This window comes from Chelon labrosus (assembly GCF_963514085.1).
Source record: "Chelon labrosus genome assembly, chromosome: 10".
NCBI lineage: Eukaryota > Metazoa > Chordata > Actinopteri > Mugiliformes > Mugilidae > Chelon > Chelon labrosus.
In genome coordinates, this window is record NC_140360.1 from 12,727,773 (window position 1) to 12,754,874 (window position 27,102).

At 44.7% G+C, this 27,102-nt stretch overlaps 2 protein-coding genes across 3 annotated transcripts in view; one reads left to right on the forward strand and one right to left on the reverse strand.

The window, feature by feature from the left end:
* The window catches only part of LOC311495027 (low-density lipoprotein receptor-related protein 1-like), a 77,640-nt gene that overhangs the window by 12,061 nt on the left and 38,477 nt on the right, over positions 1 to 27,102 (reverse strand). For both annotated transcript variants that reach the window (XM_084554329.1, XM_084554328.1), the window contains exons 7-58: positions 26,249 to 26,411; positions 25,635 to 25,857; positions 24,643 to 24,832; positions 24,375 to 24,518; positions 23,968 to 24,204; positions 23,653 to 23,833; positions 23,099 to 23,321; positions 22,796 to 22,985; positions 22,572 to 22,694; positions 22,168 to 22,308; positions 21,660 to 21,785; positions 20,836 to 20,952; positions 20,646 to 20,726; positions 20,397 to 20,564; positions 19,166 to 19,348; positions 18,453 to 18,650; positions 18,040 to 18,285; positions 17,706 to 17,903; positions 16,290 to 16,494; positions 16,013 to 16,177; positions 15,533 to 15,777; positions 14,623 to 14,754; positions 13,426 to 13,653; positions 13,107 to 13,281; positions 12,923 to 13,017; positions 12,619 to 12,768; positions 12,388 to 12,528; positions 12,128 to 12,256; positions 11,913 to 12,044; positions 11,682 to 11,816; positions 11,433 to 11,562; positions 11,192 to 11,318; positions 10,871 to 11,022; positions 10,666 to 10,790; positions 10,092 to 10,466; positions 5,676 to 5,865; positions 5,279 to 5,483; positions 4,990 to 5,182; positions 4,421 to 4,546; positions 4,179 to 4,307; positions 3,609 to 3,728; positions 3,278 to 3,391; positions 2,990 to 3,139; positions 2,777 to 2,899; positions 2,490 to 2,606; positions 2,258 to 2,386; positions 2,009 to 2,137; positions 1,728 to 1,868; positions 1,425 to 1,612; positions 410 to 593; positions 228 to 313; positions 13 to 132 (exon numbers count right to left, since the gene is read on the reverse strand). In XM_084554329.1, coding sequence (XP_084410455.1) covers positions 13 to 132; positions 228 to 313; positions 410 to 593; positions 1,425 to 1,612; positions 1,728 to 1,868; positions 2,009 to 2,137; positions 2,258 to 2,386; positions 2,490 to 2,606; positions 2,777 to 2,899; positions 2,990 to 3,139; positions 3,278 to 3,391; positions 3,609 to 3,728; positions 4,179 to 4,307; positions 4,421 to 4,546; positions 4,990 to 5,182; positions 5,279 to 5,483; positions 5,676 to 5,865; positions 10,092 to 10,466; positions 10,666 to 10,790; positions 10,871 to 11,022; positions 11,192 to 11,318; positions 11,433 to 11,562; positions 11,682 to 11,816; positions 11,913 to 12,044; positions 12,128 to 12,256; positions 12,388 to 12,528; positions 12,619 to 12,768; positions 12,923 to 13,017; positions 13,107 to 13,281; positions 13,426 to 13,653; positions 14,623 to 14,754; positions 15,533 to 15,777; positions 16,013 to 16,177; positions 16,290 to 16,494; positions 17,706 to 17,903; positions 18,040 to 18,285; positions 18,453 to 18,650; positions 19,166 to 19,348; positions 20,397 to 20,564; positions 20,646 to 20,726; positions 20,836 to 20,952; positions 21,660 to 21,785; positions 22,168 to 22,308; positions 22,572 to 22,694; positions 22,796 to 22,985; positions 23,099 to 23,321; positions 23,653 to 23,833; positions 23,968 to 24,204; positions 24,375 to 24,518; positions 24,643 to 24,832; positions 25,635 to 25,857; positions 26,249 to 26,411 — 8,417 coding nt within the window. The remainder of the gene's footprint in view (positions 1 to 12; positions 133 to 227; positions 314 to 409; positions 594 to 1,424; positions 1,613 to 1,727; positions 1,869 to 2,008; positions 2,138 to 2,257; positions 2,387 to 2,489; positions 2,607 to 2,776; positions 2,900 to 2,989; positions 3,140 to 3,277; positions 3,392 to 3,608; positions 3,729 to 4,178; positions 4,308 to 4,420; positions 4,547 to 4,989; positions 5,183 to 5,278; positions 5,484 to 5,675; positions 5,866 to 10,091; positions 10,467 to 10,665; positions 10,791 to 10,870; positions 11,023 to 11,191; positions 11,319 to 11,432; positions 11,563 to 11,681; positions 11,817 to 11,912; positions 12,045 to 12,127; positions 12,257 to 12,387; positions 12,529 to 12,618; positions 12,769 to 12,922; positions 13,018 to 13,106; positions 13,282 to 13,425; positions 13,654 to 14,622; positions 14,755 to 15,532; positions 15,778 to 16,012; positions 16,178 to 16,289; positions 16,495 to 17,705; positions 17,904 to 18,039; positions 18,286 to 18,452; positions 18,651 to 19,165; positions 19,349 to 20,396; positions 20,565 to 20,645; positions 20,727 to 20,835; positions 20,953 to 21,659; positions 21,786 to 22,167; positions 22,309 to 22,571; positions 22,695 to 22,795; positions 22,986 to 23,098; positions 23,322 to 23,652; positions 23,834 to 23,967; positions 24,205 to 24,374; positions 24,519 to 24,642; positions 24,833 to 25,634; positions 25,858 to 26,248; positions 26,412 to 27,102) is intronic.
* Positions 6,955 to 9,215, forward strand: LOC311495039 (galanin receptor type 1). Its single transcript, XM_084554351.1, has one exon. It carries the CDS (start codon positions 8,059 to 8,061, stop codon positions 9,094 to 9,096), a length of 1,038 nt encoding a protein of 345 aa, XP_084410477.1. The 5' UTR covers positions 6,955 to 8,058; the 3' UTR covers positions 9,097 to 9,215.

Below are 27,102 nucleotides of genomic sequence, written 5' to 3' on the forward strand. Positions count from 1 at the left end.
GTTCTCACTGACCTCCATGTTGGTGCCGTTCATGCGCATGCGTCGGATCATGCTGCCCTGGGTGGTCACATCTGTCCAGTAGATCATCTGCTCTGCATAGTGGAAGTCCAGCGCCACTGCATTATTGAGACCCTGAAAGTGAGACAGGTACAGTATTAGCAGCCACGTGAAAGGACTAACAGCAACAATATCTAATGTCTTTTTAAACCGAGGAGAATGTGTCTCACCTGCTTTATAAGAGTGTAGTTGGAACCATCCAAGTTGAGTTTTCTCAGGTAGTAACGATTGGCAAAAATCAAGTAGGGCTCTTCCGCTACACACAAATACCAGAAAGAAAACACACGTCTCAGGACTGAACTGGCTGTGAGAAACAAGTGAGATGAAAAACACACATGTCTGCACGGCTTACGTGATGTGGACTTGCAGATGGTGGGGTCATTGGGGCTGATTTCAAAGCCGTCCACGCAAAGACAGTGGAAGCTGCCGTGTGTGTTGATGCAGCGCTGAGAACACGGGTAGACGGTTGTGCACTCATCTATATCCACGCACGTCTTGCCATCACGCTTCAGCTGGAAACCAGGATGACACCTGCACTGAAGGGGCCAAGAGCACAGGAGCACATGTCAAAATCTCACAGCCGATGCATTCTGGCACTTCTCACTTTTTGTGCGGACCAATTACAGGGGCCTGCCACTGTCTGTCAAAAAAAAAAAAACCTGAGAAAGCTTAATTTCTGCTGCACATTTAGATAAACCGGTACTACTATCACAAAACTGACATGGAATCCAGCTGCTGCTGTCAAATTATCTGCATTAACAGCCTCAGCTCTCACATGCAAATATGTCTTACCACAGAGAGGATGGGTAAAACATAAGCTGACAGCCAATGTGTAAAAGAAATGCCAAGAACATCTTATTAGCGTAATGTACGGTTACAAAAATGTTACCAGTCAAAATGAGCTTGAATTGTCAGTTTTCATAGCTGTGTTTTGAAAGAACGTGGACTCTCACACTTCTAAATTCTCGTTTTACATCACGTGGGAATTAGTATTAGTATGCACAAATACCCAATACACCTTTAATATCCACACTGAAATAAAATGAACTGTTAAGTGCTACAAAGTCATTTTCAAAAGGAAACTCACCCGCACCTCAACACCAAAGACCCAAGAGTTCACACAGAGTTCAGGCTGTTCTAAGACTGACCTCCTACTCTCAAAAACGAGAGCAAGAACACGTCTTTGTCTTACATAACTACAGGTCTGAAGTGGCTGGTTCAACCTTTTTCTGTGTTAACTGTAAAGCATACTGTCTTATAATGTCAAATGATCAAATAACGAGACTGGTATTTTTAAGTGATCTATGGTAGAAAACTATTAAAACGTAAAAAAGAAAAAACAACCCCGAAGCAATCAGATGGCTTACCTTGAAGCCAATCTTGAGGTCATCACATAACTGCGAGCAGCCACTCAGCTTACTGTTGAGACACTCGTTGATGAAACAGTTGAGTTCATCAGAGCCATCGCCGCAGTCGTCATTGCGGTCACACAGCAGAGTCTCATTCAAACACTTGCCGTTATGGCACATGAAAGCTGAATCATTACACGTCCTCTCTGAAATCACAGACAAAATGCACCTTGTGTCAGATTTTGAAACAGGACGGGCCTTTATCAGCAAGTTCCATTCATACTTTATTGTTTAGATGAAACTACACATTATAACCCCTACCCGAGTCTGTGCAGCGAGGGTTCTTGGGAGCTTCGTCGGAGCGATCATGACAGTCAAACTCTCCGTCACACTCCCACTTCTTCTGGTTGAGGCAGCGCCCATTGGCACAGCGGAACTCATCTGGACCACATGTAGGGTACTCTGCACCAGAACAAGAGCGTATTCATCACTAACCTCAGTTGGGTGGTTCAACACAAATAACCACAAATGTCGGTTTCCTTCTAACCTTTACAGCAAAATGTCCTAACTTCCTGTTTAATCTTTGAGTCGCACAAACTCACCACACTCTGGGGATTCGTCCGACCCATCAGTGCAGTCGATGTCATGATCGCAGACAAAGTGCTTGGGGATACACTGTCTGTTCTGGCACATGAACTCGTTCTCAGAGTCACAGGTACTGTTGGTGTACACTAGAAGCAGACAGAACTTGTTTTGTTAATATATATATGGAACTGCATTGTTTCTGGGTACTTTAGTTATAAAACAGAGACAGATTGTCTGAAGGGTTATTTCGTAATTGTCCCACTCACAGCAGCCAGCCTTGACACTCTCATCAGCTCCATCAGGACAGTCTTTATCTCCATCACACTTCCAGCGTTGAGGCACACACATATGGGATCCTGGACACTGGAAAGCCTCAGGACTGCAGGTCTTGGATTCTGTGACAACATCATGAGAAGGTTACACGATGATATAACACGTGGAAATCTTGCGCACTCAAATGTCTCTATTAAACTTCGGAGGGACAGAGTCAGCACTTACTGCATCTCTGGTCTTCGTCAGAACCGTCGCCACAGTCGTCAGAGCCGTCACACACCCAGTGGCTGGAAATGCAGCGGTGGTTTCCACATTCAAACTGGGAGGATGTGCAAAATTTGTCTGCAAACGAGGGCAGAGAGCATTTTAGAGCTATTATTATTTAATTAACCCTGACTGTAAGTCGTGTTTTTCCGTCTACTGTGGGAAAGCTAAAGAAAAACAGTCTGGTGTCGTTATTGCTTTCAGGCTAAATCCAGTGGAAATGGAGGATGACTTTGTACAAGACTGACCACAATGTGTCTCATCAGCTCCGTTCTCACAGTCATTCTCCTTATCACAGGTCCAGCTCATAGGAATACACCGACCGCTTGGACAAGCGAAGAAGTTGACAGGACATTTAAGCCTCCTTTTATCTGCAAAACAACAGAAAAATAACGCAACACTGAACGCCCGCTGCGCTGAGAAACGCTGAAAGTATGTTAGAGGAGGAAAAAAGCACTGACCTGGACAGTTTCTCTCATCGGAAAAGTCCCCGCAGTCGTTGTTGCCGTCACAGACCCATGAGGACAGATAACACAGAGTGGTTTTCTCACAGTTCTGGAAGGAGGCTCCTTTAACTCCAAGGCGGAAGAAACGGGAGCAATCGGTGGCCTCTGAAAAAAATGGGGAAAACTTTTTAAACTACCTTCAAATGCCACCTGGAATAGTAAAAACCACTAATTGTTTCCACTAATAATAAGTGAATACGCAGAAACAAGACATAGTGTTGAAAATAACAACAGTTAACATACGGCAGTTCATTTCATCGCTCGCATCCTCACAGTTGACCACCTGGTCACAGCGGCTGTAGTTGGAGATGCAGCTTCCATCTTTGCACTGGAACTCTCCCACTTTGCACAGCGTCACTGCAAGGACAAACAGGGCGAGAGTTGTGAGCGAGCACACCTTCACAACGTAATGCAAACCTCTGATTACTTTAACGCAGCATGTGCCAGTCAAAGAGGATTTTATTGGGCAACAAAACCCACACTGGCAGAACTAATACAGGTAGGGTGTCATTAAAATGCAGCATCTGATCAGCAAAAACATTACAAAAGCTTAACTTGGACATAAATGACTTACTGTTGCAGGGCAGTTCATCTGAATGGTCGCCACAGTCGTCCGTGCCGTCACACCAGAACTGGTGGCCAATACAGCGGCCATTTATGCAGCGTCTGTAGCCTTTCTTACAGATTCGATTGGCTGTGGACGGAGAACAGCCGATTAAAGTTAGCTGAGGTGTTATTTTATGTATCTCCCAACTCACCATTGTATTTTTTGTTTTGAAGCAAACTGATTTAAGGTATTGCACAATTTCTAGACAATAAATTATGAGGTTATTAAGCTGACGACGGTGCAGAGGAGCGATAGCCTGACACTCTGAGCAAGAAGTTCAAAAGTTTAATGGCTACAGGCGGCGATGACTTCCTGTGATGCATTTGCGGCACAGCCTTGCACTGCATACATTCCCGTACTTGACCAGCATGTCAAGTTTCTGCATCAGTATTCAACAGCCTGCGCCCTTGCATTAATTGTATTTGTGCTCTTGTTCTAAATGACTCTTAATGAGACCATCTACTGATCTGTGAGATCAAACACTGACATCTGACAGCTCATTGTTCACCCTCTATTCGCCACCATGAAAAAACTCACAACAGTAGGACTGCTTCTCGTCAGACTTGTCCTTGCAGTGGGCCATCCCGTCACATGTCAGGCTGTAGTTGATGCAGTCGCCGTTTCCACACTCAAAGTCATCCACACTTCCGCAGGACACATTCAGCGCTGGTGTGGCAGAAACATTTAAATTCAGAAACATTCAACCTTTTTATTTGCCCCCCCCCTATCAAAAGTGTTATCCTAAAAGCAGTTCAAGACTTTCGCTTTCTCTCTCTTACAAGAGCAGGTGTTGTCTTCAAGAAGCTGGCGGTCTCCGCGGCAGCTGCAGTTGACCCGTCCATCAGACGTGGGCAGACACAGGTCCTGGCAACCTCCGTTATTAGTTCTGCATGGAGAAAACTCGCCTGCGGAATGTATGAGCACGGGGAGGTTAGTTAGGGCGCTGTGTGGTTTTGGGGAGATATTTTCTTCAGCGCAGCAAATAATTACCAAACAGCCCAGCATGACGTAATGTGTCCAAAATATTGGAGTTACTATAGCAAGAAAGGAGCCAATAAAACAGAACATTTTGCATGGACTGCAAAAACATGGCCTTATTTAAAGCCTGAGGGAATCAGCTTTCGTTATATAACAACCATAGTAGGAGATCTAACAGCATGAGCAATAAACAACACAGCCAAGGTTGATGAGAATGTCATTTGGTTTGCAGATATTTGGTCATAAAAACACAGTATAGGGTAGAAAACAACAACATGATGATAACTAGTGACACTAATGTTACCTTCCGGGTTTATGGAATTAAGATTTGTCCTATGCAAACTGAATGGATGGAGTGAATGATACTCACAGCTGTTAGTGTCATTAGCCACAGCGACGATACCCATTGGCTGCTGAGGGATGTCAGCACGCAGCACTTTCATGTCTCCTCCTGTGTACTTGTCAGCTCTGAGGACAGCCCTCCTCACCCAGTCGGTCCAGAAGATATAATCTCCGTACACGGCAAGACCAAACGGATGGACAGGCTCGTTCTTCAACAAGACCTGAGTAGAAAAAAAAAAGTGCAGGCCTCATTTCAAGAAGTGCACGCCTCTATGACGACTTGTTTCCAGCCAAAGATGAATAAAAGTGCGGCTTACGTAACGACTGCTTCCGTCGTATTCACAGCGTTCGATCTTGTCCAGCGTGGCATCGGAGAAGTAGAGTTTCTCGGCGCGGTGATCTATGGCCAGGCCGTTGGGAGTTTTAATGTCAGTGCCGATGATCACAATCACGTTGGCTCCGTTCAGAGAGGCCCTCATGATGCTGGGAGAGTGCTCGTTCCAGTTGGTCCAGAACATGAGGCTATGGTGGGAGCAAACACAGGACAAGTATTATGATGTGCAGCGGGAGCCCCTAAAATGTCTTGGTAGGAACGTTATGGTTGACTGGAGTAAAATAATTCTGCTGTTCAAGAGAAAGACAAAAAAGAGAAAGAATATTGGAACTGGGCCCTGATTTAGAGAAGCACACCAAGATTCGATATTAATGACTCACTCCTGACACTCATCCAGCACAAAGGCTCTGGGGTGGTCCTCTCCAGACATGGTGACTACAGTGTTGCGGTTATAGGCCACGGAGCGGCTCTGATCCACAGTGTGGCGAGTGATGGTGGAGGTTGTGTAACTGGTCCAGTACAGAGTATCCCATCCACGGTGGTACGCCAGGCCCTCAACTGACCCGACATCTGTGGAACACAAAAGAAAGAAGTTCACCCTCTGTAAATGTATTGGGTCCATGAGTGCCAAAGCATTAAAATACAAAAGAGGAACAAATTCTTCATATTTCTCTATGAAAATATCACCTCTCAAGGGTGTAAGTAGGAGCCTTAAAGAGGACTTTCAGTGAGAATTCAACAAATCATTAATCACTGTCATAGCTGCCCCCATGGTTAAGTGTGTGAGACTTTATTAAAGAAGCGGTGGTAAACGCTTTTAAGGTTTCCATATCATCTCGTGTCAGCTCATGAATGGAAGAAGATCAAGGCTAAAGAGGAGAGAGAGAAAGAGGGAGGCAATGGAAGTGAAGCTACACAGATCAGAGTGTGTGCCAAGGCTGGTGTTCCTGGAGAGAGTTTAAAGGGTCTGTATCATCCTGTCATTTCATGGCCAACTGCCTGCACATACAAACACCGCTCTTTGAGGATATTCTCATCCACGGTCTGGAATTCTTGTTCTGGGAAGAAAGCTGCAACTGGAACAGCTTGAGACGCTTTAGGGACACGGGGCAGGGTGAAGAAATCAACCATGAATGGCAAAGATAAAGCAGCTTCTCCCTGTAGCTGTCCATTGACCCCGCACTTAGAGTACATACAAGAATGTTTTTTTTTTTTCCAGTGATGCCTATATGACACTCAACATCATGGAAAAGGACAGGCATTGCAGCTTTATGGGCCCCATGCTGTGCATCCATCTCTGCTTAGTTACGCTAGCAACCACGTTTATGGCCACTTACAGTCAACAATAAAAACCTGAACGCTCAACACAACGGTTTGCCCCGGGTTGAAAGTCTATAATTGCCGTTGAGTAGAAGTTTCAGAAGTGCCAAAACCAACCCAAATGCACGATAATTTTAAGGTTAAACACCTTGTTAACGGACCTAAATGCAACTCAAAGACCAGTTCGGGGCCAGATGCAAGCAATTCACACTATTTCTCAAACTCAACCATCAGGCTGAGCAAAACAGCAACAAGAAAAATAAGGGGGTGATTTAGGAGCTGATTGCTCGGATCAAGGGAAGATGACATAGTTACTGGGGATGAATCAAGTGGGTCCACACCAGTATTATATAATGAGAAACAGTTTCTCCTCCCATTGGCTAAAGCAGCTCAGCCCCGGGTTACTGTGCAAACAGTGGATAAAACCTGTTGGGAACACTATTGCCACACAGAGAGCCTTTCTGACTGTCCAAGCGACACCTGAGTACGACCAAACGTTCGTTAACTCTTAATTTTGACCAATACTCTTGTTTTTTGTATTTTTTTTCCCTTCAGGGATTAAACATCGTGTTAACTTTACAGCAACTCCCCTTCTGGTGGAGTCTACATGTTATAACTCTCTGAAGAGCTTCTAAATGGACAAGATGCCTCCTGCCGTGGTGAGCACTTAGCATCAAGCACCATTGACTGCTCTTAAAGAGGAACGCCTGTTTGCAACCACTGAGATGAATTTGTCCCGCTTTCGAGAATCAATACAGTCATAGAGTAACTGCTGCACTGACATCTTTCTGGGCTTCCACCCGACCTGCTCCTCCTCGGAAGGACGTGCTGATGCGGCGAAGGAGATTTTAAGGGCACACGTTGTTTTTTTTTCTTAATAAAACTGGACAACGGGGTTTTGAGAGGAGTTTTTTTTCTGAGTCTATCCCCTTTCTTCAGAAACGGTGTGTGCCACATCCAGCTGTCTTTAAGTAGTTTACATTGGTTCAACCAGCTGGAAAATTTAAAGAGACGCAGCGTGAAGGACACAAATTTAAGAGGGATTCAAGCAGAGACCAGCAGGACATACATTATTCAAGAAGAAGCAGATTTAACTACTTGACTTTCTCTGGGCACTTGAAAAGGATATTTGGTATATTTTCTGTCATTTATAGACACACAAAGTAAAAATAAAGTACATTATACTTCTCAGGTCTCTCTTCCTGTGAGGATAAAGACTATAAATGTCGATGAAGAAGCCAGCTTATCACTGTTTAACTCAGTGCTATAATTATGAAAGTACTAGCTGTCTCTGTGGAGTGTAGTCATGCCTGTTAATATCGTTTAAGACATGAACTTGAGCCAACAGATGAATCACCCAGACACTGCATCAACATGCTGCTCTGATGCTCAATATTAACAGGAGATTAGATTAATTACTCCGGAGACTTTTACTGTGACTGCATGGAGACTTTGGAGCAGCAAATAAACAGCAGCAGCCCAGACCAAATGAACAGGGCACATGATGCTTTGATTAAAGTCTTAGTGCCCATCCTGGACGGGCTGCTTCTGGTGACTGGCGTCGTGGGCCAAACCCTGGTAATCACCATCATCACTGGCCGGAAGAAGAAAGAAAATCAACCCCCACATGGCACAGACACTCTGCTGCTGGCTCTTAGTGCCGCCGACCTGCTGCTCTTACTCTGCCTGCCCTTCAACACCTCTGCTATCGCCCTGGGCTACTGGCCTTTCGGCAGCTTCCTGTGCAAAGCCGTCAGCTTCCTGAGCGTGGCCTGCTCGGCCGCCTCCGTGCTCACCCTGGCAGCTTTGGCGGTGACGCGTTACCTTACAGTGGTACATCCCGCCTGGGTTTTCCGTTCGAGAATGCACAGGCGCATCAAGCTGACAGTAGCTCTGCTTTGGATCCCCGCCTCGGCTTTGGCAGCACCACAGTTTGCCTTCCGCACAATATCCATTTCCAACGCAGTGTACTGCTTTGCCTTTCTATCTGACTTCTGCCAGCTGGTCTACAGCATTGCCCTATTCCTGTTTGGCTTTGCTCTGCCACTAGGGATCATTGTTTTGATGCACACAAAGATCTACTGTTTTCTTCAACATGCACGCCGTCTGGGGAACGCTCCCCAGCTCGAACGCTACCAGCGCCAAGTGACTCACACTTCAGCTCTGCTCGTCTTGGTCTTCACTCTCCTGTGGCTGCCCTCCTATGCAGTCATGTTCTCCTTCATTGGGGGGACCCTAACAAGCTCACCTGGCTACAACACTACTGCCATCCTGGCAAGACTGTTGGCAACCTCTGTAGCAGTGGTTAATCCCATACTGTACGGGTTTATGTCTCAGAAGTTTAGACAAGACCTGTTAGAGATAGGGAGAGGGCGCTGGGCATGGTGCAAAAGCTGTCTGACTGGCTGCCCTCATGTGATGGGCAGAGATATTGTACAACCCTTTGAACTGGACACAACGTCGGAAAGAGACCCGAACTGAATCTCTGACCAGAAGGAAAAAACTGCCACCTCATTGCTTTACTTAATACTGGAATCAGGACCAATCTTTATATATTTATATTTGTCAAATTACTGGACATGTAATGCATTTCGTTTGATATATTGAAAGTGATGCCAAATGCAATAAACTGCATTCCATTGTGAATAACGTGATTGCAGATTGTAAAAATAAAGGATTGTTTTAGTGAGATCTTAGTGAGAAATAATAACAGATTTTATCATATTAAAAATGTTGTAACAACATGAATTACAAATACCTTCATCACGCTTTTGTTTGGAATTATTAATTTGTAGGGGAGTATATTATTACAGTGATACACAAGGATTACATAATCACGATTCAATGAAATGTTGATATATGATCATTTTGATTTAGCTTAGTCTTATCTGGACAAATACACTTTCCTAACCATAGCTGGATTAAATCTTCCTAATGGAATTCTAGTAAATGAAAAACATAATTTTCACAATCTGTTTAAAACCCTGCAATATCAATAAAGACACAATCTGCGTGCACTCGACTAATGTTGTGTTTGCTTGCAAACTGCTTTAGCCAGGGGACGTTTGAATGCGACACTGCTCTGGGTTGGGTTCAGCAACCTACTCTTAAATTATTTAAAAAGAGTGGGATTTAGAAGAAAACCTTCAGTGTTGAAACAAGCAAAAAGTGTTTGCGTGTGCAAATGTGTCTCCTTCACTTGTGATGTCAATCTCCACTAGTTGAGAAGCTGCAGCTATGTGTTCATCACAATGGACCCTCCTGAGTACTTACGCTGTCAAAAATGTGGGATGATGTCTGCTGACAGCGTTAAGGGGACGAGGGACAACATTCAATTATTAATGGAGAAAATACAAAAAAAAAAAAAATCTTACAGAGGGGCCACACAGCTGAAATACATATGGTGGTGAAAGTTTTAGGTTCTGTGTATGTGCTAAAGTTAAATAGAGATTCGTGACTGAGGACTGCACACTTACTGTCCACCAAAATCTTGCGGTCTGTCCCATCGTCGTTGATCTGCTGGATGTTGCCAAAGTGAATGTCACTGAAGAAGATGCGGTTGGCCCCTTTCCCTCCACCGCCATGATAGTCAAAGGTCAGGGCAATGACGTTCTTCATGTGGTCCGGGTCCTCAAACGGCTTTATTGGCGCATTGAGGTTCGTCTCGTCCGACAGGTGAATGCTTTTCAGTATGGTACGTTCCGAGTAGAGCAGGTATCCGTCATAGTCGCGGCAACTGCTGTTGTCTTCTGCCAGCATGCCGTGAGCACAGGCGCAGGTGCGCTTCCCGTTGCCACGGTAAAGACACAGCTGTTCACAGCCGCCGTTTTTGTCTTTGCAGACGTTTGTGCCTGTGGAGAATGCGACACGTTTAGAAGGTGTGCTGTTAAAGAAATAATGAGCCTGGTTAAACACAGCCTTTTTTCGATGCCTGGAGGTTGTTGATTACGCTCGGTGGTAATAGTTTTTAATCATGGTGCGTGACAGCTTGTTTTTAATAACATGTGGGGACTTATAAAGACTTATGAGGTGTTTTGTATGTGTTCCTACCTTGCTGCCTGGCCCTGTTGAAGACCTTGATGTCTTTCAGCTGTACACCAATGCCTGTCCTGAGCTGCACGGCATCTGTAGCATTGTCTTTGCTGCCTCTCTTGATGGAGCCATTGGCGTGAGTTCTGCACAGAAGACAATAAAACTGTGAGTCAAGTCACGACACGAAAACCTTTCATTTATTTAGAACGCTGGAGAAGCTGACCTGTCGCTCCAATAGATATGTCCCTCAAATACAGACACAGCGAACATGTCCATGTTGTTGTTAGCCAGCACCAGCTCCCTGTTCTCTCCAGTCTCCAGGTTGATGCGTTCGATCTTGTCTGTCCTGGCATCGCACCAATACAGCAAACCTTCCTGCAGAGGCAAAACGGACATAAAATAGTGTCAAATATCGACATGAGTCTAATACTTCATATAATTGTGTGTTAAATTAATGAAACCACAAGGCATATTAATGAACCCGTTGATTAAAGGCCCAGCCACTGGAAAACTGACAGTATTAGACAGTATCACTGGCCCATACCTCGTAGTCAATGGAGATGCCATTTGGCCAGCTGATGCTCACATTGACAAGGACCAGTCTCTCGGATCCATCCAGCCGAGAGCGTTCGATACGAGGATACTGACCCCACTCTGTCCAGAACAAATACCTGTACAGGGAAAAGGGAGATGATTTAAAATAGTATTATTTTAACTGCACTGCAAGCACTTTAAGGCAGCGCTATTCAAGAAGGCAGCATTGAACTCCTCGCAGGGAGCCTTACCCTTTCACTGGGTGGACAGTTATAGCTCTGGGTTTGTCCAGACCCTGAGAAATGACTACATAGCGGAAGGAGCCATTCAGCCTTGCCACTTCAATCACATCAAAGCCCTGGTCAGTCCAGTAAATATTTCCTATAAAAGAGCAATAATATAAATGAGTTGTAGTCCTGTAACTGTGCTTGTGCCAGAATAAAGAGAGCACAGATGTTGGATGAAATTCAAATATGATTTCAATTTTGTAATGACTAGACCTGCTATCCAGTCAACGGTGATGCCCTCCACTCTGCCAATGCCGTTGGTTACCACATCTTCTCTCCACGTCTGATCTCTCTTAGCCCTGCTGATGGTACTCAGGCCCATGTCCACCCAGTAGATGGTGTCATTCTCTGAAGAGGAGGAGATAACCACAGCTTTAAGACGTCACTCTATTTATCTATTTGCATCTATGCATCTATTTACCGGTGTCCCTCAGTGTCACTCACCGGCGTGGAAGTCGATGCCGACGGCCAGAGAGGTGCCAGACACCGGCACCAGGGCATCAGATTTGTCCGCGGGGTCGAGTGGAATTCCTCTGATTCCCTCATGAACAGAGTAAAGCAGGAAAGAGCCCATACCTTGCAAGAGAGAACACATTGAGTTGATGTGTTTAGCAAACAATGCGTTTCTCCTGTTTGTACGACTATAGCTGCTGTCTAACCTTCACAGGACTGCTGTCCCGTCTTCAGGCTGTATCCAGCAGTACACATGCAGGCCCTTGTTGATTGTGAGGTGGGCAGGCACAGCTGTGAGCAGTCACCGTTGTTGTTACTGCACAGATTGATACTTGCTGAAGGAAAAGGAGACAAGATGAGGGTTTAACATCCTAGATCTTAGAGAGAGAGAGACTAGACTGAATTTAACCTATATTTGCTTTTCGACTCGTTATTGACAAAACCACCACAAGTTACATTGTCTTACCTTTCTGCACATCCTCATCATAGATCCTCATGTGCATCATAGGAGAGGTGTTGTTTCGCAGAACCTTCCAGTTTCCTCCATCCGCCTTGTCACAGGTTCCTATCTGGTCAGTTCCCTGGTCTGCCCACCAGAGCTTGTCTCCTACATTAATGGAAATGGATAGATATCTTATGTATGTCATCCCATTATTCCCATATTAGTCTTCTTAGCATATTATCCCTTTCATCTTACCCATAATGGCCAGTGCAGTAGCCTTGGTAAGTTTGCCTTTAACACTTTCCAGGATCTCCAGTTGAGATCCATCCAGCTGGCACCGGTTAATCGTGCTGTTCCCTGAGCTGATCCAGTACAGCTGCGCTTTCTCATAGTCAATGGAGAGGCCTGAGTGCAAAGAATAATGGTGCTGTTACACATACACATCTGTTACACTAATATGCTTAATCTGTGCTTTTACTCTGTAGAATCAAATAGAGATTCAATATCATTTAGCTACTATAATTAGATATTTTTGAATGTAGGGGCTACACCTGCTTACCAACTGGTCCTTTTTGATTGGTGAAAAGTGTGGTGCGGTTGCCGCCATCCATATTGGCCATGCTTATGTTGTCACCATCAGTCCAGTAAAGCTTGCTGAGGAGAGGAAAGAATAATAAGAGATGTAGATGATAATTTATATTTCAAATTGACTGCAGGCCTGACTTACTGGAAATAACACTTACCCCAGCAGAGGGTGAACCACCAGACAGTGGGGCTTGTCTAAGCCCTGGATGACCGCATTCTTGAAAGATCCATCCAGCCGGGCCACGTTGATCTGCTTTTTATTGGCATCATAGCTGGTCCAGAACAAGTTCCTGGACACCCAGTCTACTGCCATCCCATGGGCATTAGGAAGGTCTGTGGAATTTAAGATCCGCAAGACAAAAGGTTATGACTTCAATGGCGTGCATTATGAAAAACTACTACTTTTAATACCCCAGATTTAAAAAATAAAGAATTAAATAAAACTGTAAGGACACATATTCCTGGAGCTGCTCTTACCAGCGGACACAACAGTCTCCACCCCTGTGCCGTTGATGAAAGCTCTTTTGATGGTCTGAGTTCGCACGTCAGACCAGTAGATCCGATGCTCCACAGCGTCATAATCCACCACCGTGACGTTGTCAATATCCGGCACGGTGAAGGAGATGATGTAGTTGTAGTAGGGGTTGTCAATGTCTACACCTCGGATCTCTATCTGACGAGCATAAAGGAGGAACTTGCGGGATTCTGCAAAAGAAAAACAAACGATGCAGAATAAGAATGATTTGAACTACTTCTATTGTGTCTGCTATGGCAAGTTACCCACACAGGAACAGAAGACTGAGCGCATATGAATCTAATTTACGAAAAAAAAAAAGACTTCACATGGGATGCTGGGTGATTTCAGGCAAAAAAAAACTTTTTCAGGTATGAAGATCCTCTGTTCCAAGTTCATGTTTGTCTCATCATATAAGCACATTGCGTTTAAAAGTGAAGCTAATTTTAGACTTGATCTGATTATATGCGCCGCACAAACAAAGAAAGCCGGCTGGATCCCAAGAGATAAATGCTCCGGAGGGTGAATTTAACCAACTCATCTGTGGATTATCTCAGGGGAGTTCAGTGGTGGAGATAACAGATGACTCCCCTCAACCAAACTTTCGCAAAAACATTTTTTTTTATTTTATAGTTCAGAGAGAGCTTTGCTCCATTAAAATTCCTGTGCATCAGACATGGTAATCCAGTTATCCTTACATGTACACTGGTGAGATAGCGATTGTTTTGTAGAATGCAAAAGATTTAGACACTCGGAAAGCGAGCTTGTGCGCACATGAAATTCCCACAGCTACCCATCAAAACCACCATGAAAACTACTCCTGAAATTGCACCTGCAATAAATGAAGACCTCACTTCATCTTTTGTGATAGTCTTATATATGAAACGAAATGGAAAGTGGAGAAGCCATCGTGGCGCAAACAAAGGAGATGTAATCAGATCTTCCGTCATAAGAGATAACCCGTTTGGCAGCAGAGCGCACCGTAGCAGTCAAAACAGTCGTTGGAAAAGATTTCTGTAAACGCAGAGCCTGTCTCTCCCCCCTTCGATGACGTGGATTATATGTGACAGGATTTTTTTTGTACATTCTCTATTAGGAGTGGTTTTTTTTTTTTTTGGTTTTTTTTAAGTGCTTGTGTGTTTGTAAGCAGCGGCCCTTACCTTTGCATGTTCGCTTGTCAGGTTGCAGCTTCATGAGGTGAGGGCAGGCGCAGGAGAAGGTCTGGTTAAAGTTGATGAGACACAGATGGGAGCAAGGGCCTTTGCCGTCACTGGTGGCACATGGGTTTGGAGCTAAAAGGAAGAAAAAACCATTGAGGATATTTGAAGTAAGAGAGGGACACGCAAAAAAAAAAAAAAGTAGTAGGTAATTGTAGAATTAGACTTTCCATGCTGTCTCACACTAGTTTGAAAGACTTCCTAATTGGATGGAGCTCTCCATCAACACGCCCTCAAGGAAAACAAGTGTTTAAAAAAAGACCTTGTCTACCAGATCTGTCAACACAGCTTATTGCCTCATCGCTGTCATGGGGATTGGTTGCATCTGTCAATCAGCAGCTTAGTAAGATCATTTTTTTCCTGTCACCAGATACAAGACCCTGTGCCTCACTGTTGCCCAAGCTCCCCCTCTTGATCCGATTGGCCAGCAGCTATTAAACATTAAGGTGACGTGACAAAACACTGCAAAACATTTCTGACAACCCTTTAGCCATCTTGTCAATCACATGTGCCTGTGAGATGAACATATGACATTTGAGATTCAGAAGGAAGGTTTTGTTTCCCACTGAGCCCGTGGGAAATGCCAAACAGTGAGGTGGCTTTTTGATCAACAAGGCAGCGGGGGGGTGTCCAAATTGCTGCCGGTGTGAGGAGACAACGTGTCTCGCAGCTCTAAAAGGTCAGCTGTCTTTGGTGAATAGAAGCCATGAATAACATGGCCAGCGATGAACTGCGAGCTCGTCACCCCTTTGTGCTAAAGCCCAAATCAGCGACCTATTCTGACGAGTAGGGGTAAATCTGTGGCTGGCCTCTCTCTCTCTCTGTATAAGCATCTGTGTCCGTACTAACATACCCTGAGGTTGTCTGGACGGGTGATAGACTTGCAAGTCAAAGGGCTGTGTGTTGGTGCGCTGGACGACAGTGACGTTGTGTCCCGTCCATTTGTTGGCTTTGGCGAGGGTGTTAGTCCTCCAGTCAGTCCAGTAGACCTCGCCTCCGTACATGGTGACGGCAAACGGGTGGGACAGATACTCATGACCTCGCAGCACTTCGATCAGTCCAGAGCCATTGTACATTGCAGAGTAGATAGCATCCGACCTGGAGAAGCATGAAGGCAGGCAGAAATGTATACATGTAACGCGTCAGTTTACATGTTGCTCATGTTAGTGTACACATCTGCCTTAGCTTTACATAAGCAAAAAACATCTGCATGTTTAGTAAAAATAAATGTTTGGCGTCAGAAGAAGACTGAGCAAGTGGGTGATGTAGTGAGTGGGTGGATGCAGAGCGATGAGAGCACTCTGTATATTGAGAATCTGGAGAAAAATGCTACCTGGCATCAATCCAGACAATGCGTCTTTCCATATAGTCCACGGTGAGTCCGTTGGGCCAGCCGCCACTGCCCGTCTCCCTGTGAATGGTGCGTCTGCCTTCACCGCTCATAGATGCTGCCTCAATCCTGGGGAGACTGGCATCCCAGTCTGTCCAAAATAGAATGCTGCCAACAGGAAAATGCATATGTGAGGAGGGATCTCACGAATGTGCATAGTATTGTCACATGAGAACACTTTTGTACAATTATTATGCATGTCTGTGACTGTGCTTCTTACCCATCACGGGGGTCTAGGGCGATGGCCCTGGGATGCTCCACTTCCCCAGCCAACAGGGTGGTTCTCATAGTCCCGTCCAGTCTGGCCACCTCGATCTGGTCCAGATTGCTCTCCACCCAGTAAATGTTTCCTGCAATCCAGTCCACAGCTAGGCCCTCTGGAGTAGCCAGTCCATATTGGATAACCACCTCAAAACTAGTCAGGGCTGACCGGGACAGAGAACATAGACAAATGGGCTTAAAACTAGCTTGTACTGTTCTTTATCATGCATTTGGCAACTGAATAACAAGACGAAAACGGGACTTTACTTTTCTGTATTTTATAGCATTATAATGTTAGTGATGTTTTAACAAGAAAAAGTGCCTGGTTCATGTTATGTCCACCAAGGAGAGAAATCTCCAGTCAGCACATATGGTTCACTGCAAAAAAACAGAAATACCACTGAAGTGTTTAGAATTCCTTCCTCTTATGGGATCTGTCAGTGTATGGCTGTGATTTTGACTAACACCATTTCCCCAACCTCATTGCCCCATTCCTAAGAAAATAAGCAACCAACACCAGATCCCCCTCTCTTTTTATTATTTCCCAGAAACAACTGGCTCTCGTGCAAAGTAAGTTCAAAACCAAAATGTGTGATCATCTCTGGCTTAGTGCGATTAGACAAGTTCTTCACAAAGCGTTCCAATAGTAATTAAAAGAGTTAGGTCTTTTTCTTAAAGGAATGCTGGAGTTATTAATATTATTCTGTGTGTGTGGTGGTGCATGTGTCTTGGTTAAACCCTCGGGCATATCCAGTATATGCCAACTACTTTGGACATGCTGCAATGGCCTGCATAAGAAGCAGCATGAGCTGATGTACTGGCTGGTCACCATGTCCCTGCCCAGGAACCCTGTTTAAATGGTGGCCTTGGAGACCTGGGAACTGGATCCGCAGTGTGTTGTGTCTCCTACGCTACATCGGAGTTCTGGCTGCAGTCACGCACAACGAGTACTGAGACAAATGGGAAGAGACAAAGCCTTCCGTGTGCCCCCTAAGTGCTGTGCTGAGAACACAAACTTGATTGGCAAGGAGACGTGGGGTTTTGGAGCAGGAAAGGCTGACCGTGACCTGGGAGAGTTATTCAGGGTCACAGAACACCACTACTGACCATAAAAAAAAAAACACATGTGGCTCTGAAAAAAAAAAAAATGTACCCGGTTTGCTTGGCAGTAGTTCATTTCCAAGAAATGCCCAGTTAAAAGCAGAAATATGCTTTGCTTACTCTATCACCACTGGATTTTTATTGTACTTACATAAAGATGACACTGAAGAATGAACGTATTTAGATGTAAATCTGACTCTTTAATCCACCACCCCATTTGTTTTTCCACATACTCTAAAATTACAGAGAGCTGTAAGTTAACTGGCTGCCTCACCTCCATTTTCAGACAGTTTCCCACGGTAGATCTTGTCCTCAACAACGTCGGTCCAGTACAGCGTGTTCTGATTGAGGTGGAAGTCCAAGGCAATGGTGTTTCTCAGGCCCGGTACTAACACACTGAACTCCCCCTTGTGAAGGTCAATCCTTCTGATCTCATGGCGATTGGAGAAGATAATGAAAGGCTTGAAGGGATCTGAAGAAAGGAAAAAAGTTATAGGGTTAGTGTCAGTCCAGATTAAGTACAAATCAGTATTTAGGGATCCTCTTCAGCACAAGAACAGTCAAACTGAATAAACTCTGCATTACAAAATATTCCTGTTTTTCCTTACCGGTGCTTTTGCAGCTCTCCATGTCAGACTCAAGCTCCCATCCCTCGTAGCAGGAGCACTTGACGCTGGATTTCTCCTGTTCACACTTCTGGCTACACTTGAGGTGTTTGGGGCAGAAGCTCTGGATCTGGCAGGTCTTGTTGTCAGCTCCGAGCTCCATGCCCAGCGGACAAGAGCACATGAAGCCCTCCCCAGGTATGATGCTGCAGTTGTGACTACAACCCCCATTGTCCAATGCGCACAGGTCTGCGGGCAACAAACACAGTTGAAAGAGTGGAAATGTCTCAAAGAAGAAGAGCTAGTTTATACAATCTGTGGTGTTTTGATTTACCATATGGAAAATACAGCACAGAATTAATCAGTTACTGAACAGTGTGTAGAAAGGTTGTCAAGAAAGTTTTTATTTTTTTTACCACAGAGTTTCTCGTCAGAGCCATCCGGACAATCGTCAGTGCCATCACACAGCTTCTCAGCAGGCAGACAGATGGAGTCGTTGGTAGCGCACATGTGGTGAGATAACTTGCACACCAACGCCTCGCAGTTGTCCTCATCCGAGTTGTCCTCACAGTCACTATCACCATCACACACCCAGGCTTTGCTGATGCAGCGAGCTGGTGAGGCAACGAAATACACACTTTCAGTTAGTGTTCCTTAAAGACGATCTGAAATCACCTGAAATCTGCAAGTGTGGTATATCTGATATCCGCAACAAGTGAAAGTGAATATTGGACCAATATGCAACTTTCACTTGTATAATGAAGGGACCTTTAACAAAATGTATTCAGATCAGTTTTAAACAAGGGTTTGGTCACACCAGGATCTATAGCACAGAAACCTTTGACCTAATCTCACTTGATTTCAATTAAAAAGGACGTCAAAGTGAAATAAACTGCCTTGCAAATTAAAGTCATTTACAAAAAGCTTTGACAGCCATGACCTTTAGGCACAATGAAGGAAGCTTGTACCATCCAGCTTCATATAAGGCAGCCTCCTCAAGGAAAAGCAACGGCAATATATTCACACAATGGCCACAAAGAGAAATCACACATGAACATTTTCCAAGATTATTTGGCCTTTCAAAAATGTTATCACCCATGGCCCTTAAGATAGATGACAGATTCCTTACCAGAGTCCCTACAGCTGAACTTGACAGCTGGGTCACACATATGGGTGACGCCCTCGCAGTTGTGCTCATCGCTCAGGTCCATACAGTCGGTGTCACCATCACAGCGCCAACGCATGGGGATGCATAAGCCATCTATCCGACAGTGGAACTCATCTACATGGCAGCCGCCTGGAGGACGGGTAGCTGGAGAGAGAAAACAGCAAGACAAAGTGTTATAGCTTTGGCAGTTTAGCCAATGTCAGAGAAGCAATGAAATACCAGTATAAATCAGCAACTGAAAACAGTCATACAGTCATACAGACAACACAAAAAGCTATGAGGAGACAGAAAAAGGCAATTTCTGCCAATAATTATTGTGTAGGTATGCTGGGACGCTGGGTTAACAACCTGACACCGAGCCAAGCCAAACAACAATGACACACTAATGTCACTGGCAGATTAAAGGCACCGCTGAGGAGGTGGCACAATGACATCCTCTCATAGCAAAGGTCAGCCAAAACAGGAAATGGAAACAGGGACCTTTCAGAGAAAGAACTACAATATACAGGAGGGGAAAGAGATGGTATTGCTTTTTTATTTCAGCTAATAACTTCCAGACGGCAGACAAGTAGAGCCCAAAAACACACGCAGCCATACAAACACACACACACACACACCAGAGCACAGATTGCTCATTAGACCAGCAGGTCACGCTGGGCCCCATTTTAGCATGCTGGGACTTGACAGCAGTTGGCTACATTTCTGCATGGATCAAACAGTACATACAACATCAGAGGACACATAGTGTACAGGAGCGTATGTTTCCAGACAAGCCAACAGCTGAGGAAAGAGTGCAAGACTGCAACTGAAAGTGCCACCAGCTATTCCGAACTCGAAACATGTAAATTCACATCGCCACTGCCGAGTCAAAACATCTGCGCCGTTTGCACAAGACCATGAAAGACCTTAATTGTTATCTAACGACAAAACATAATCACATCCTGAACGGGGCAAAAGAGAGGATTTGCGGTAAATGATAAGTGCTAGCCACAGGGCAGGCAGGGGCATGTAGCGTAGAGGAAACGGTACAGGGAGGAGGAAGATCCCTTTGTCTTTGTGACATTGTGACACACTCTTTGATGTGAACTTGACTTAGTTACAGGACAAACACATCTGCAAACACTTGGGGGAAAGAGACAGCTCCTTTAAAGTGGATCTATTTCAGTTTGTTATAAAAAGTGCTGTTCCTTACCCTGGTTGGTACAGTTGGCATGAGTCTCGTCACTGTAGTCTCCACAGTCATTGTCGCCGTCGCACGTCCAATATTCTGGGATGCAGCGGCCACTGTTACATTTAAACTGGACGCTGGAACAAGAGTGGCTGCAGCCTGCTTCGTCACTGTTATCCCCACAGTCATTGTCTGCACATAAGAATTTCACTGTCACTTACAAGATCTTTTTAAAGTTTGGCTTCTTGAAAGGTAGAGGATGATGACACTCACCGTTGTCACAGCGCCAGTTGATGTTGATGCAGCGGCCATTAGCGCACGTGAACTGGGTCAGAGGGAAGCAGGTTGGATAAGCTGGGGGTAAGGGAATACGAGAGGAGACATAAAATAAAAAGTATATTTAAAACAAACCATGCGACTTCCACGCATTAGCAAGAATATGAAAAGTGCGCTGAACGCTCACCACAGGAGTCTGGTTCATCTGAACGATCGCCACAGTCGTCATCCAGGTCACACGTCCAGGAGAGGGGGATGCAGCGCCCACTGGCACAGGGGTACTGATTAGGTGGGCATGTGCGAGCTGGAAACGGTGTTATACAAGAGTTAAATGCTGTAAAAGGTCCTTTTTTCCCTTCAGCAACATCCCTGACTCATACAACAGCAACTCGTCTGCGTTAAAGACCTGGAACATTAATAAATGCTTCATTCCAAATTTATTATTGCCTCAAGAGCTACTTAAAATCATAAAAGCAACAAATGCACAAATCGTAAAGACCAGACTTTATTGCAGGCCATTATTATTGATGCTTTAGATCAATAACACCCATCTTAACGTTTTGTAAAATCATGCAGCCTACAGATTGCGCAGCAGACACAGATTTATCTTCGTACACCATTATTAGTACAGTGTCTCTTCCCTGACTTTTGCAGTCATCATCTGACTGTTGGAACACTACCTACTTTTCTCAAACATTAAAGTATATCACTCTGAACAAAATCTCCAATCTTATAATCTCTCAAATCATATTGTAAATTCATTTGCAGTCTGCAGTCTTTAACAGATTTCCCAGATATATTCATATCTCCTGCAAATGGACTACCACACAAATCCCAGAGGGGCAAAGGCAGCAGCGCTTTTGACCTTTTCACAAAGGTCAAAAGCGCTCTGTGGCCATTAAAATCGGCCACCGAGGTAATAAAGTCAAATCTCCTATCTTGCGCATTAAGGAGATGAATGAAAAACTGAAATCCTCAATCAAACTACACAGAAATCTGATTTGTATATACCAGAGCAGGTGGTGTTGGATTCATCCTCGTCGTTGCCGCAGTCATTGTCGCCATCGCACAGCCATCGCAGGGGGATACAGCGGTTGTTCTGGCATTTGAACCGGTCAGCAGGGCAGGTGTGCTGGTCTTGGGGGGGGAGAAACGGAAAAACATAAATCAAGGTTTCATGTTTTTCCTCCATCAAGCGCGCTGCTTTACTAGCTCTGTGTTTGATATTCTTTCTGTTAAACAATCATGTGACCCATTAAATGTGCCACATTAAATGAAGTATGAAAAAAGAGAAGAACATCCAAGACAAATACTGTATGAGTCCTTGCCTCTCAGCATCCCCTGATGAGGACAAAGTTGGCCGGTGAAATCGCAGCCAAATTACACAGCATGGAAAACAGACAAATTTTGGAAACTCGAGTTTGCGCTCTGTCGTTACACGTTAGCTAAGACCTTTAAACACAAATTTTGTTTACCGTTGTGTTGCTGTGTAACCATGACAATGACGTGGCGCACTTACGGCAGAGCTCAGGAGCCTCATCACTGTTGTCCAGACAATCGTTGTCCCCGTCACACTTCCACCGCTCTTGGATGCAGCGGTTGTTCTTGCAGGCAAACTCCCCAGGTTGGCACTGGGGCGGGGGCACGTAGGAGGGGTTGGCTACAGATGAGATCAGGGGTAGGAGCAGAAACAGATGGGCCATTGAGACAAGAGCCAAACACCAACTCAAAACAAAGCCTTCTGGTGTCTAAGACAGCTTTTGTTACTCTCAGAAAGTTTCTACAAACTTTTCTCCAGAAGACAGCATTTAATATAGCTTCCACATGAGCCTTGAAAGTATTTTCACTCAGCGACAGCGAACTAATGAATTTTCCGTTTTGGTCCACAATGATCTTTAGTGAAACTCCTCTGCTGCTAAGTACCTTTGCAGGTGACATTATCGACGTCAAGGATTTGATCGTCAGCACAGCCGCAGGACCTGCCGCCAGGAATAGCAAGGCACAGACTGCTGCAGCCGCCATTCATAACTCGACATGCATTGGTGCCTACACAAAAAGACAAAAGGATTATTTAAGTAATACTTGCATCATATCACACTTATTATCTTGCAGTAAAACTCAGATAAATGATCAGAAAGAGGTCATACCTTGCTGCTGGTGTGCGTCATACACTCTGATCTCAAATATGGGGGGCCTCTCGTTGCGGAGTAGGGTGACCGTCTTTGTGACCTGATCCAGTTTGTAGATGCTACCTCCACGGTACTCATTCCAAAACAGGAATTGTTTGTAATGACATAGGCCAAAGGCGTGGTTGAGCTCTTGCCCCTCATACACAACCTGTTAATGCAGGAAACAGTGAGGAGGGAAAACATATCCAAATCTAGAATACAATGAGCAGTATTTTATATAAAGACACCATTAACACAGTAAACTCTCAGAGCATCACCAACCTTTCGCTCTGTGGTGTTAAGGTAAACCATCTCAATACGGTCATAATAAGCATCCACCCAGTAGAGGATGCCTTGGGGGATGTCCAGGCTCAAGCCGTTGGGCCACAGCACTGTTTTGCTGGTTAGGAGCACTTGGTGATGTGAACCGTCCATCCAGGCTTTCTTTATCTTCCCTCTGTTGCTCTCTGTGGGATCCTCCTCCCAGTCAGTCCAGTACATCCATCTGGGAGATGAGAGGAGGCATTGCCACATTCAAAACGTTTGCGAGATAAGACATGTCTAAGAGAGTCAGAGCTGTCACAAAAATGGCTTCGGGCTGCAAAACGCTTTGATGGAACATCCCACAACAAAACAAAGGAATTAGTCTCTAAAGATCCCTTGATAACTTGCCAGCTCCCACACACACACACGAAAATGTGACCAGCGAGTTTAGTAAAAATCTACAATGCAGGCAGCCCACACAGCTGCGAGTCGCAAACCCTCTCCCACTACTGAATGCTGCTTTGTCCTAAAAATCCAAAAATGAACAACACCCTCCCCTTCCAGTGTCTCACCCATGCTGGGGGTCCACAACAATGGCACGAGGGTGGCTCATCTTTCCCTCAATAAGAGTCTTGCGGGTTTGTGAAGCCTTCTCCAGCCTGGCAACGCTGATAGTCTTCTTAGGCCCGTCATCTGTCCAGTAGAGATTAAGTCCCATCCAGTCTACTGCTATCCCCTCTACAGTGTGGATACCTGAGATGAAAAGAAACCGGTATGAAAGTCTTAGCAGGACAATCCAGGGTGAACATCAAGACAATAAAAGTGATAACCCGACTGAATTATTTTCTAGCCTGGATTTGAAGTAGAAGCTACCATTTTACTCTTACCTTCCTTTAATATGGTGTCTCTCTCTGTGCCATCTATCTTCTGTCTGCCAATAATGTAGCTGATGGCATCAGCAAAGTAGATGAATTCAGTCGCGGCGTGGAAATCCAGAGCTCGGGGGTTCATTAGGTTCTCAATGGGAATCATGTATTCATCAGGCACCTTTGCATTCATGTCCATGCCCCTGATGATTCCAGGTCGACCCTTACCGTAAACCAAGAACAACTCGTGGTCCGGTTCTGCAGAGGAAGAAGGAAAAAACAATGAATCAATGGAAAAAAATGTCTATATAACCAGTGATTATCTAAACACTACTACTTTGCTGTGACCCTCAACCATCAACTGCACAATTAATGGAAGGATGTTTACATGAGTCAAATCAAAATGTTCCCTCAACCTTGATACTTACTCTTGCAGGACTTGCCATCACTGCCGAGGCTGAATCCAGAGCGACAGCGGCAGGTGCGGGTCTTGTGGCTGTTGCCCAACAGACATATGTCAGAGCAACCTCCCGCCTTTCCAAACTGATCCAGGGCACACGCATGGCTGCGCACTGAGCGGGGGAAAGAGGTGCACAAAACAACTGTTAAACAATGATGATGAATATGAAATCTGACTCGTAGCAGTTACTAATCATGATGTTTCAACGCTCAAGCTACAAGCTAGGCGCTGTGCACCTTGAGGCTGGCGTCTCTGGTGGTACACGTGAAGCGCGGCTCCCCGGTCTAACCGAGTCACCCCGTGGAAGTCGGAGCTGTTGAAGCGGTTCACTCGAATCACGCTGGTCTTAGGGTTGAGGTTGCCTTCATCCGAGTTTGTAGCATATAGATAGTTCTCAAACACGGTCAGTCCATACAGATGCTCGATCTGAAATACATTAAATACATTCTTGGGTACTGAATCTGCAGACATTCTTAGTGAAACAATTCATGGTTCCCTGATATACTTTGTGTAAACATTATTATTAGTGCTAGGCAAATCCTGTGTAATGAAACTTTCCTAATTTGTTAATAAAAAACAGATTATGGTTTAAAAAATGTGAAAAAGAAATCTCTGAACGACAGACAAAGATAAAGAGGAAGTGTGTGCGTAAACTTGGCACAGGGCACCATAGTGGCTCCGCTCCACATCTGCTGCCGTTGCACAAGGAGAGGTTTTACTTTTATAAGGGTCTACTCTGTGCAGGTCTCCTTTACTGTCAGAAAGATGTATGGGCTGGGATCGTATTACCTCCCTCGACCTCTCACACGCAAGCCGCCACCACCGCCCCCAAACTGCAGCCCTGATTTCATTAAGATCATTACTCCACCATAGGTTTGAGCCAAGCTTCGCTGGGGCCAGACTAATATGTTTAGAGAGGCATCAGCCAGGAAAATCACACACTCTTTAAGTAATATCAATCAAGGTAATAAAAAGGACTTATCCCCAGGGCGGACATACTCTCTTTATACACATGAGACAACTTGTGAACCATGCTGCCTCTAAAGATTCTGAAAGGAAATCAACGATGATTCAGATTTGGGATGTTTTGTTTTATCGATGAGTACTATGTAGAGAGTCTGGGTTATTGCTGAGATTTTAACATTTTAAGAAGGAAGTCTTAATTCTTCAGGGATTTTTTATTTTTTTTGCGTGAACAGGTGTAACTGATCCATCCTTCAAATCTCACCAGCAGACCCTGGATGATGGTGTGCCGGTTCTTCCCCTCATAGTTGACCACTTCGATGTAGTCCAGGTAAGCATCCGCCCAGTACACCAACCGGTTCACCAGGTCTAGAGTGATACCATGGGGGAAGACGATCTTACTGTCCACCAGCTTAGTGCGGTTTTGACCGTCCATGTCACAGCGCTCAACCCTCGGCGTAGACCCATAGTCTGTGAAGAACACTTTTCTGTAGAAGAGGAACAGGGGGATGACGACGGTACAGTGAAGACGAAGTTGGGGAAACAAAAAAAAAAAAGTGGATGAGAGTACATCAACCTCAAGATCTAAATTTAATAAAAATATTCTTGGACATTAAAAAGAAACAGAGAATTGAGACTTTGAAAAAAAGGGGAACTACATCAGATGCCGTCAGTATCAGGAACCTGAAACATGCAAGTTGTTTACATGGCGCACAAGTAACCGTCTAGGATTCTGTCTGGAGGAAGTGCTTTGATTTTTTTTGACTGCCTGCTTGGCCAGCACGTTGTCTGATCATAAGACACCATTTTCCTCTGAAGCGTTGCTAAAATAGCACTGAGGGTAATGTTAGGTCAAGAAGGCTGCAGGGAAATACAGACCCCATCGCCGGGTCCAGGGCAATGCCTTTAGGGTTGTACAGCTCTTGGTCCAGCAGGGTAACACAAGTCTGGCCGTTCTTGTTGCAGACAAACACTCTGTCATCCACGTCATCCACAAAGTAGAAGTTTCCAGTCAGCCAGTCTATGGCCATCTGCTCCACATCTGACGGATGCGGAGGATAGCAGGGGAGAGGAGAGAACAGAACAGAACCATTTAAATAAAAGAGCGTCAGGGGAGTGCAGCAATATAACTCTTGGTCACATAAAATAATACCAAAACGTTTCATTTTACGACGCCATGACACAAAATTACAGCACTGAATGAATGTGCTTTTGTAATCTTCCAGGTTGTCCAATACTAGCATTGAGCTTGTGTTTTATTAAGGCATGCTGAGCTTGGTGAAGGGAAAGAAAGACAAAAGTTACAGGCAAAGCACTCTTTGTAAACTGAACTCCTGTAAGTGTGCTTACGCTGTAATGCAGGACTCTCAAGCAGAAAGACTTGCAGGCCTGCTCTTGTGTAAGATTAAGTATGCATGACTCAATTATTGTAAACACTAAAGAAGACTATTAACAGAAAGTCGCTTAAGCAAAGCTTTATTAGCACAGAGGGTCAGTCAAGAACCTTTCAAGGAACTAAAGACCTTACTGGTGCTTTCAGCAAACAAACTAGTGACTAAAGCGACAGTGATTAGTCAGGCACAGTTTGGGTAAAACGTCATTCATGAATATAAGAAGAACTCCTATAAATGTCAGGACGAGGGGCGGACATTTCTTGTAATTGCAGAAGCAGAAAAGCAATCTATTAAATAAATAAATAACATTTTCAATACCTACGATAAGAACACTACAGT

What these genes read in the sequence shown, in the direction of transcription:
- LOC311495039 (XM_084554351.1), top strand. Translation starts at nt 8,059, where the DNA reads ATGGAGACTTTGGAGCAGCAAATAAACAGCAGCAGCCCAGACCAAATG.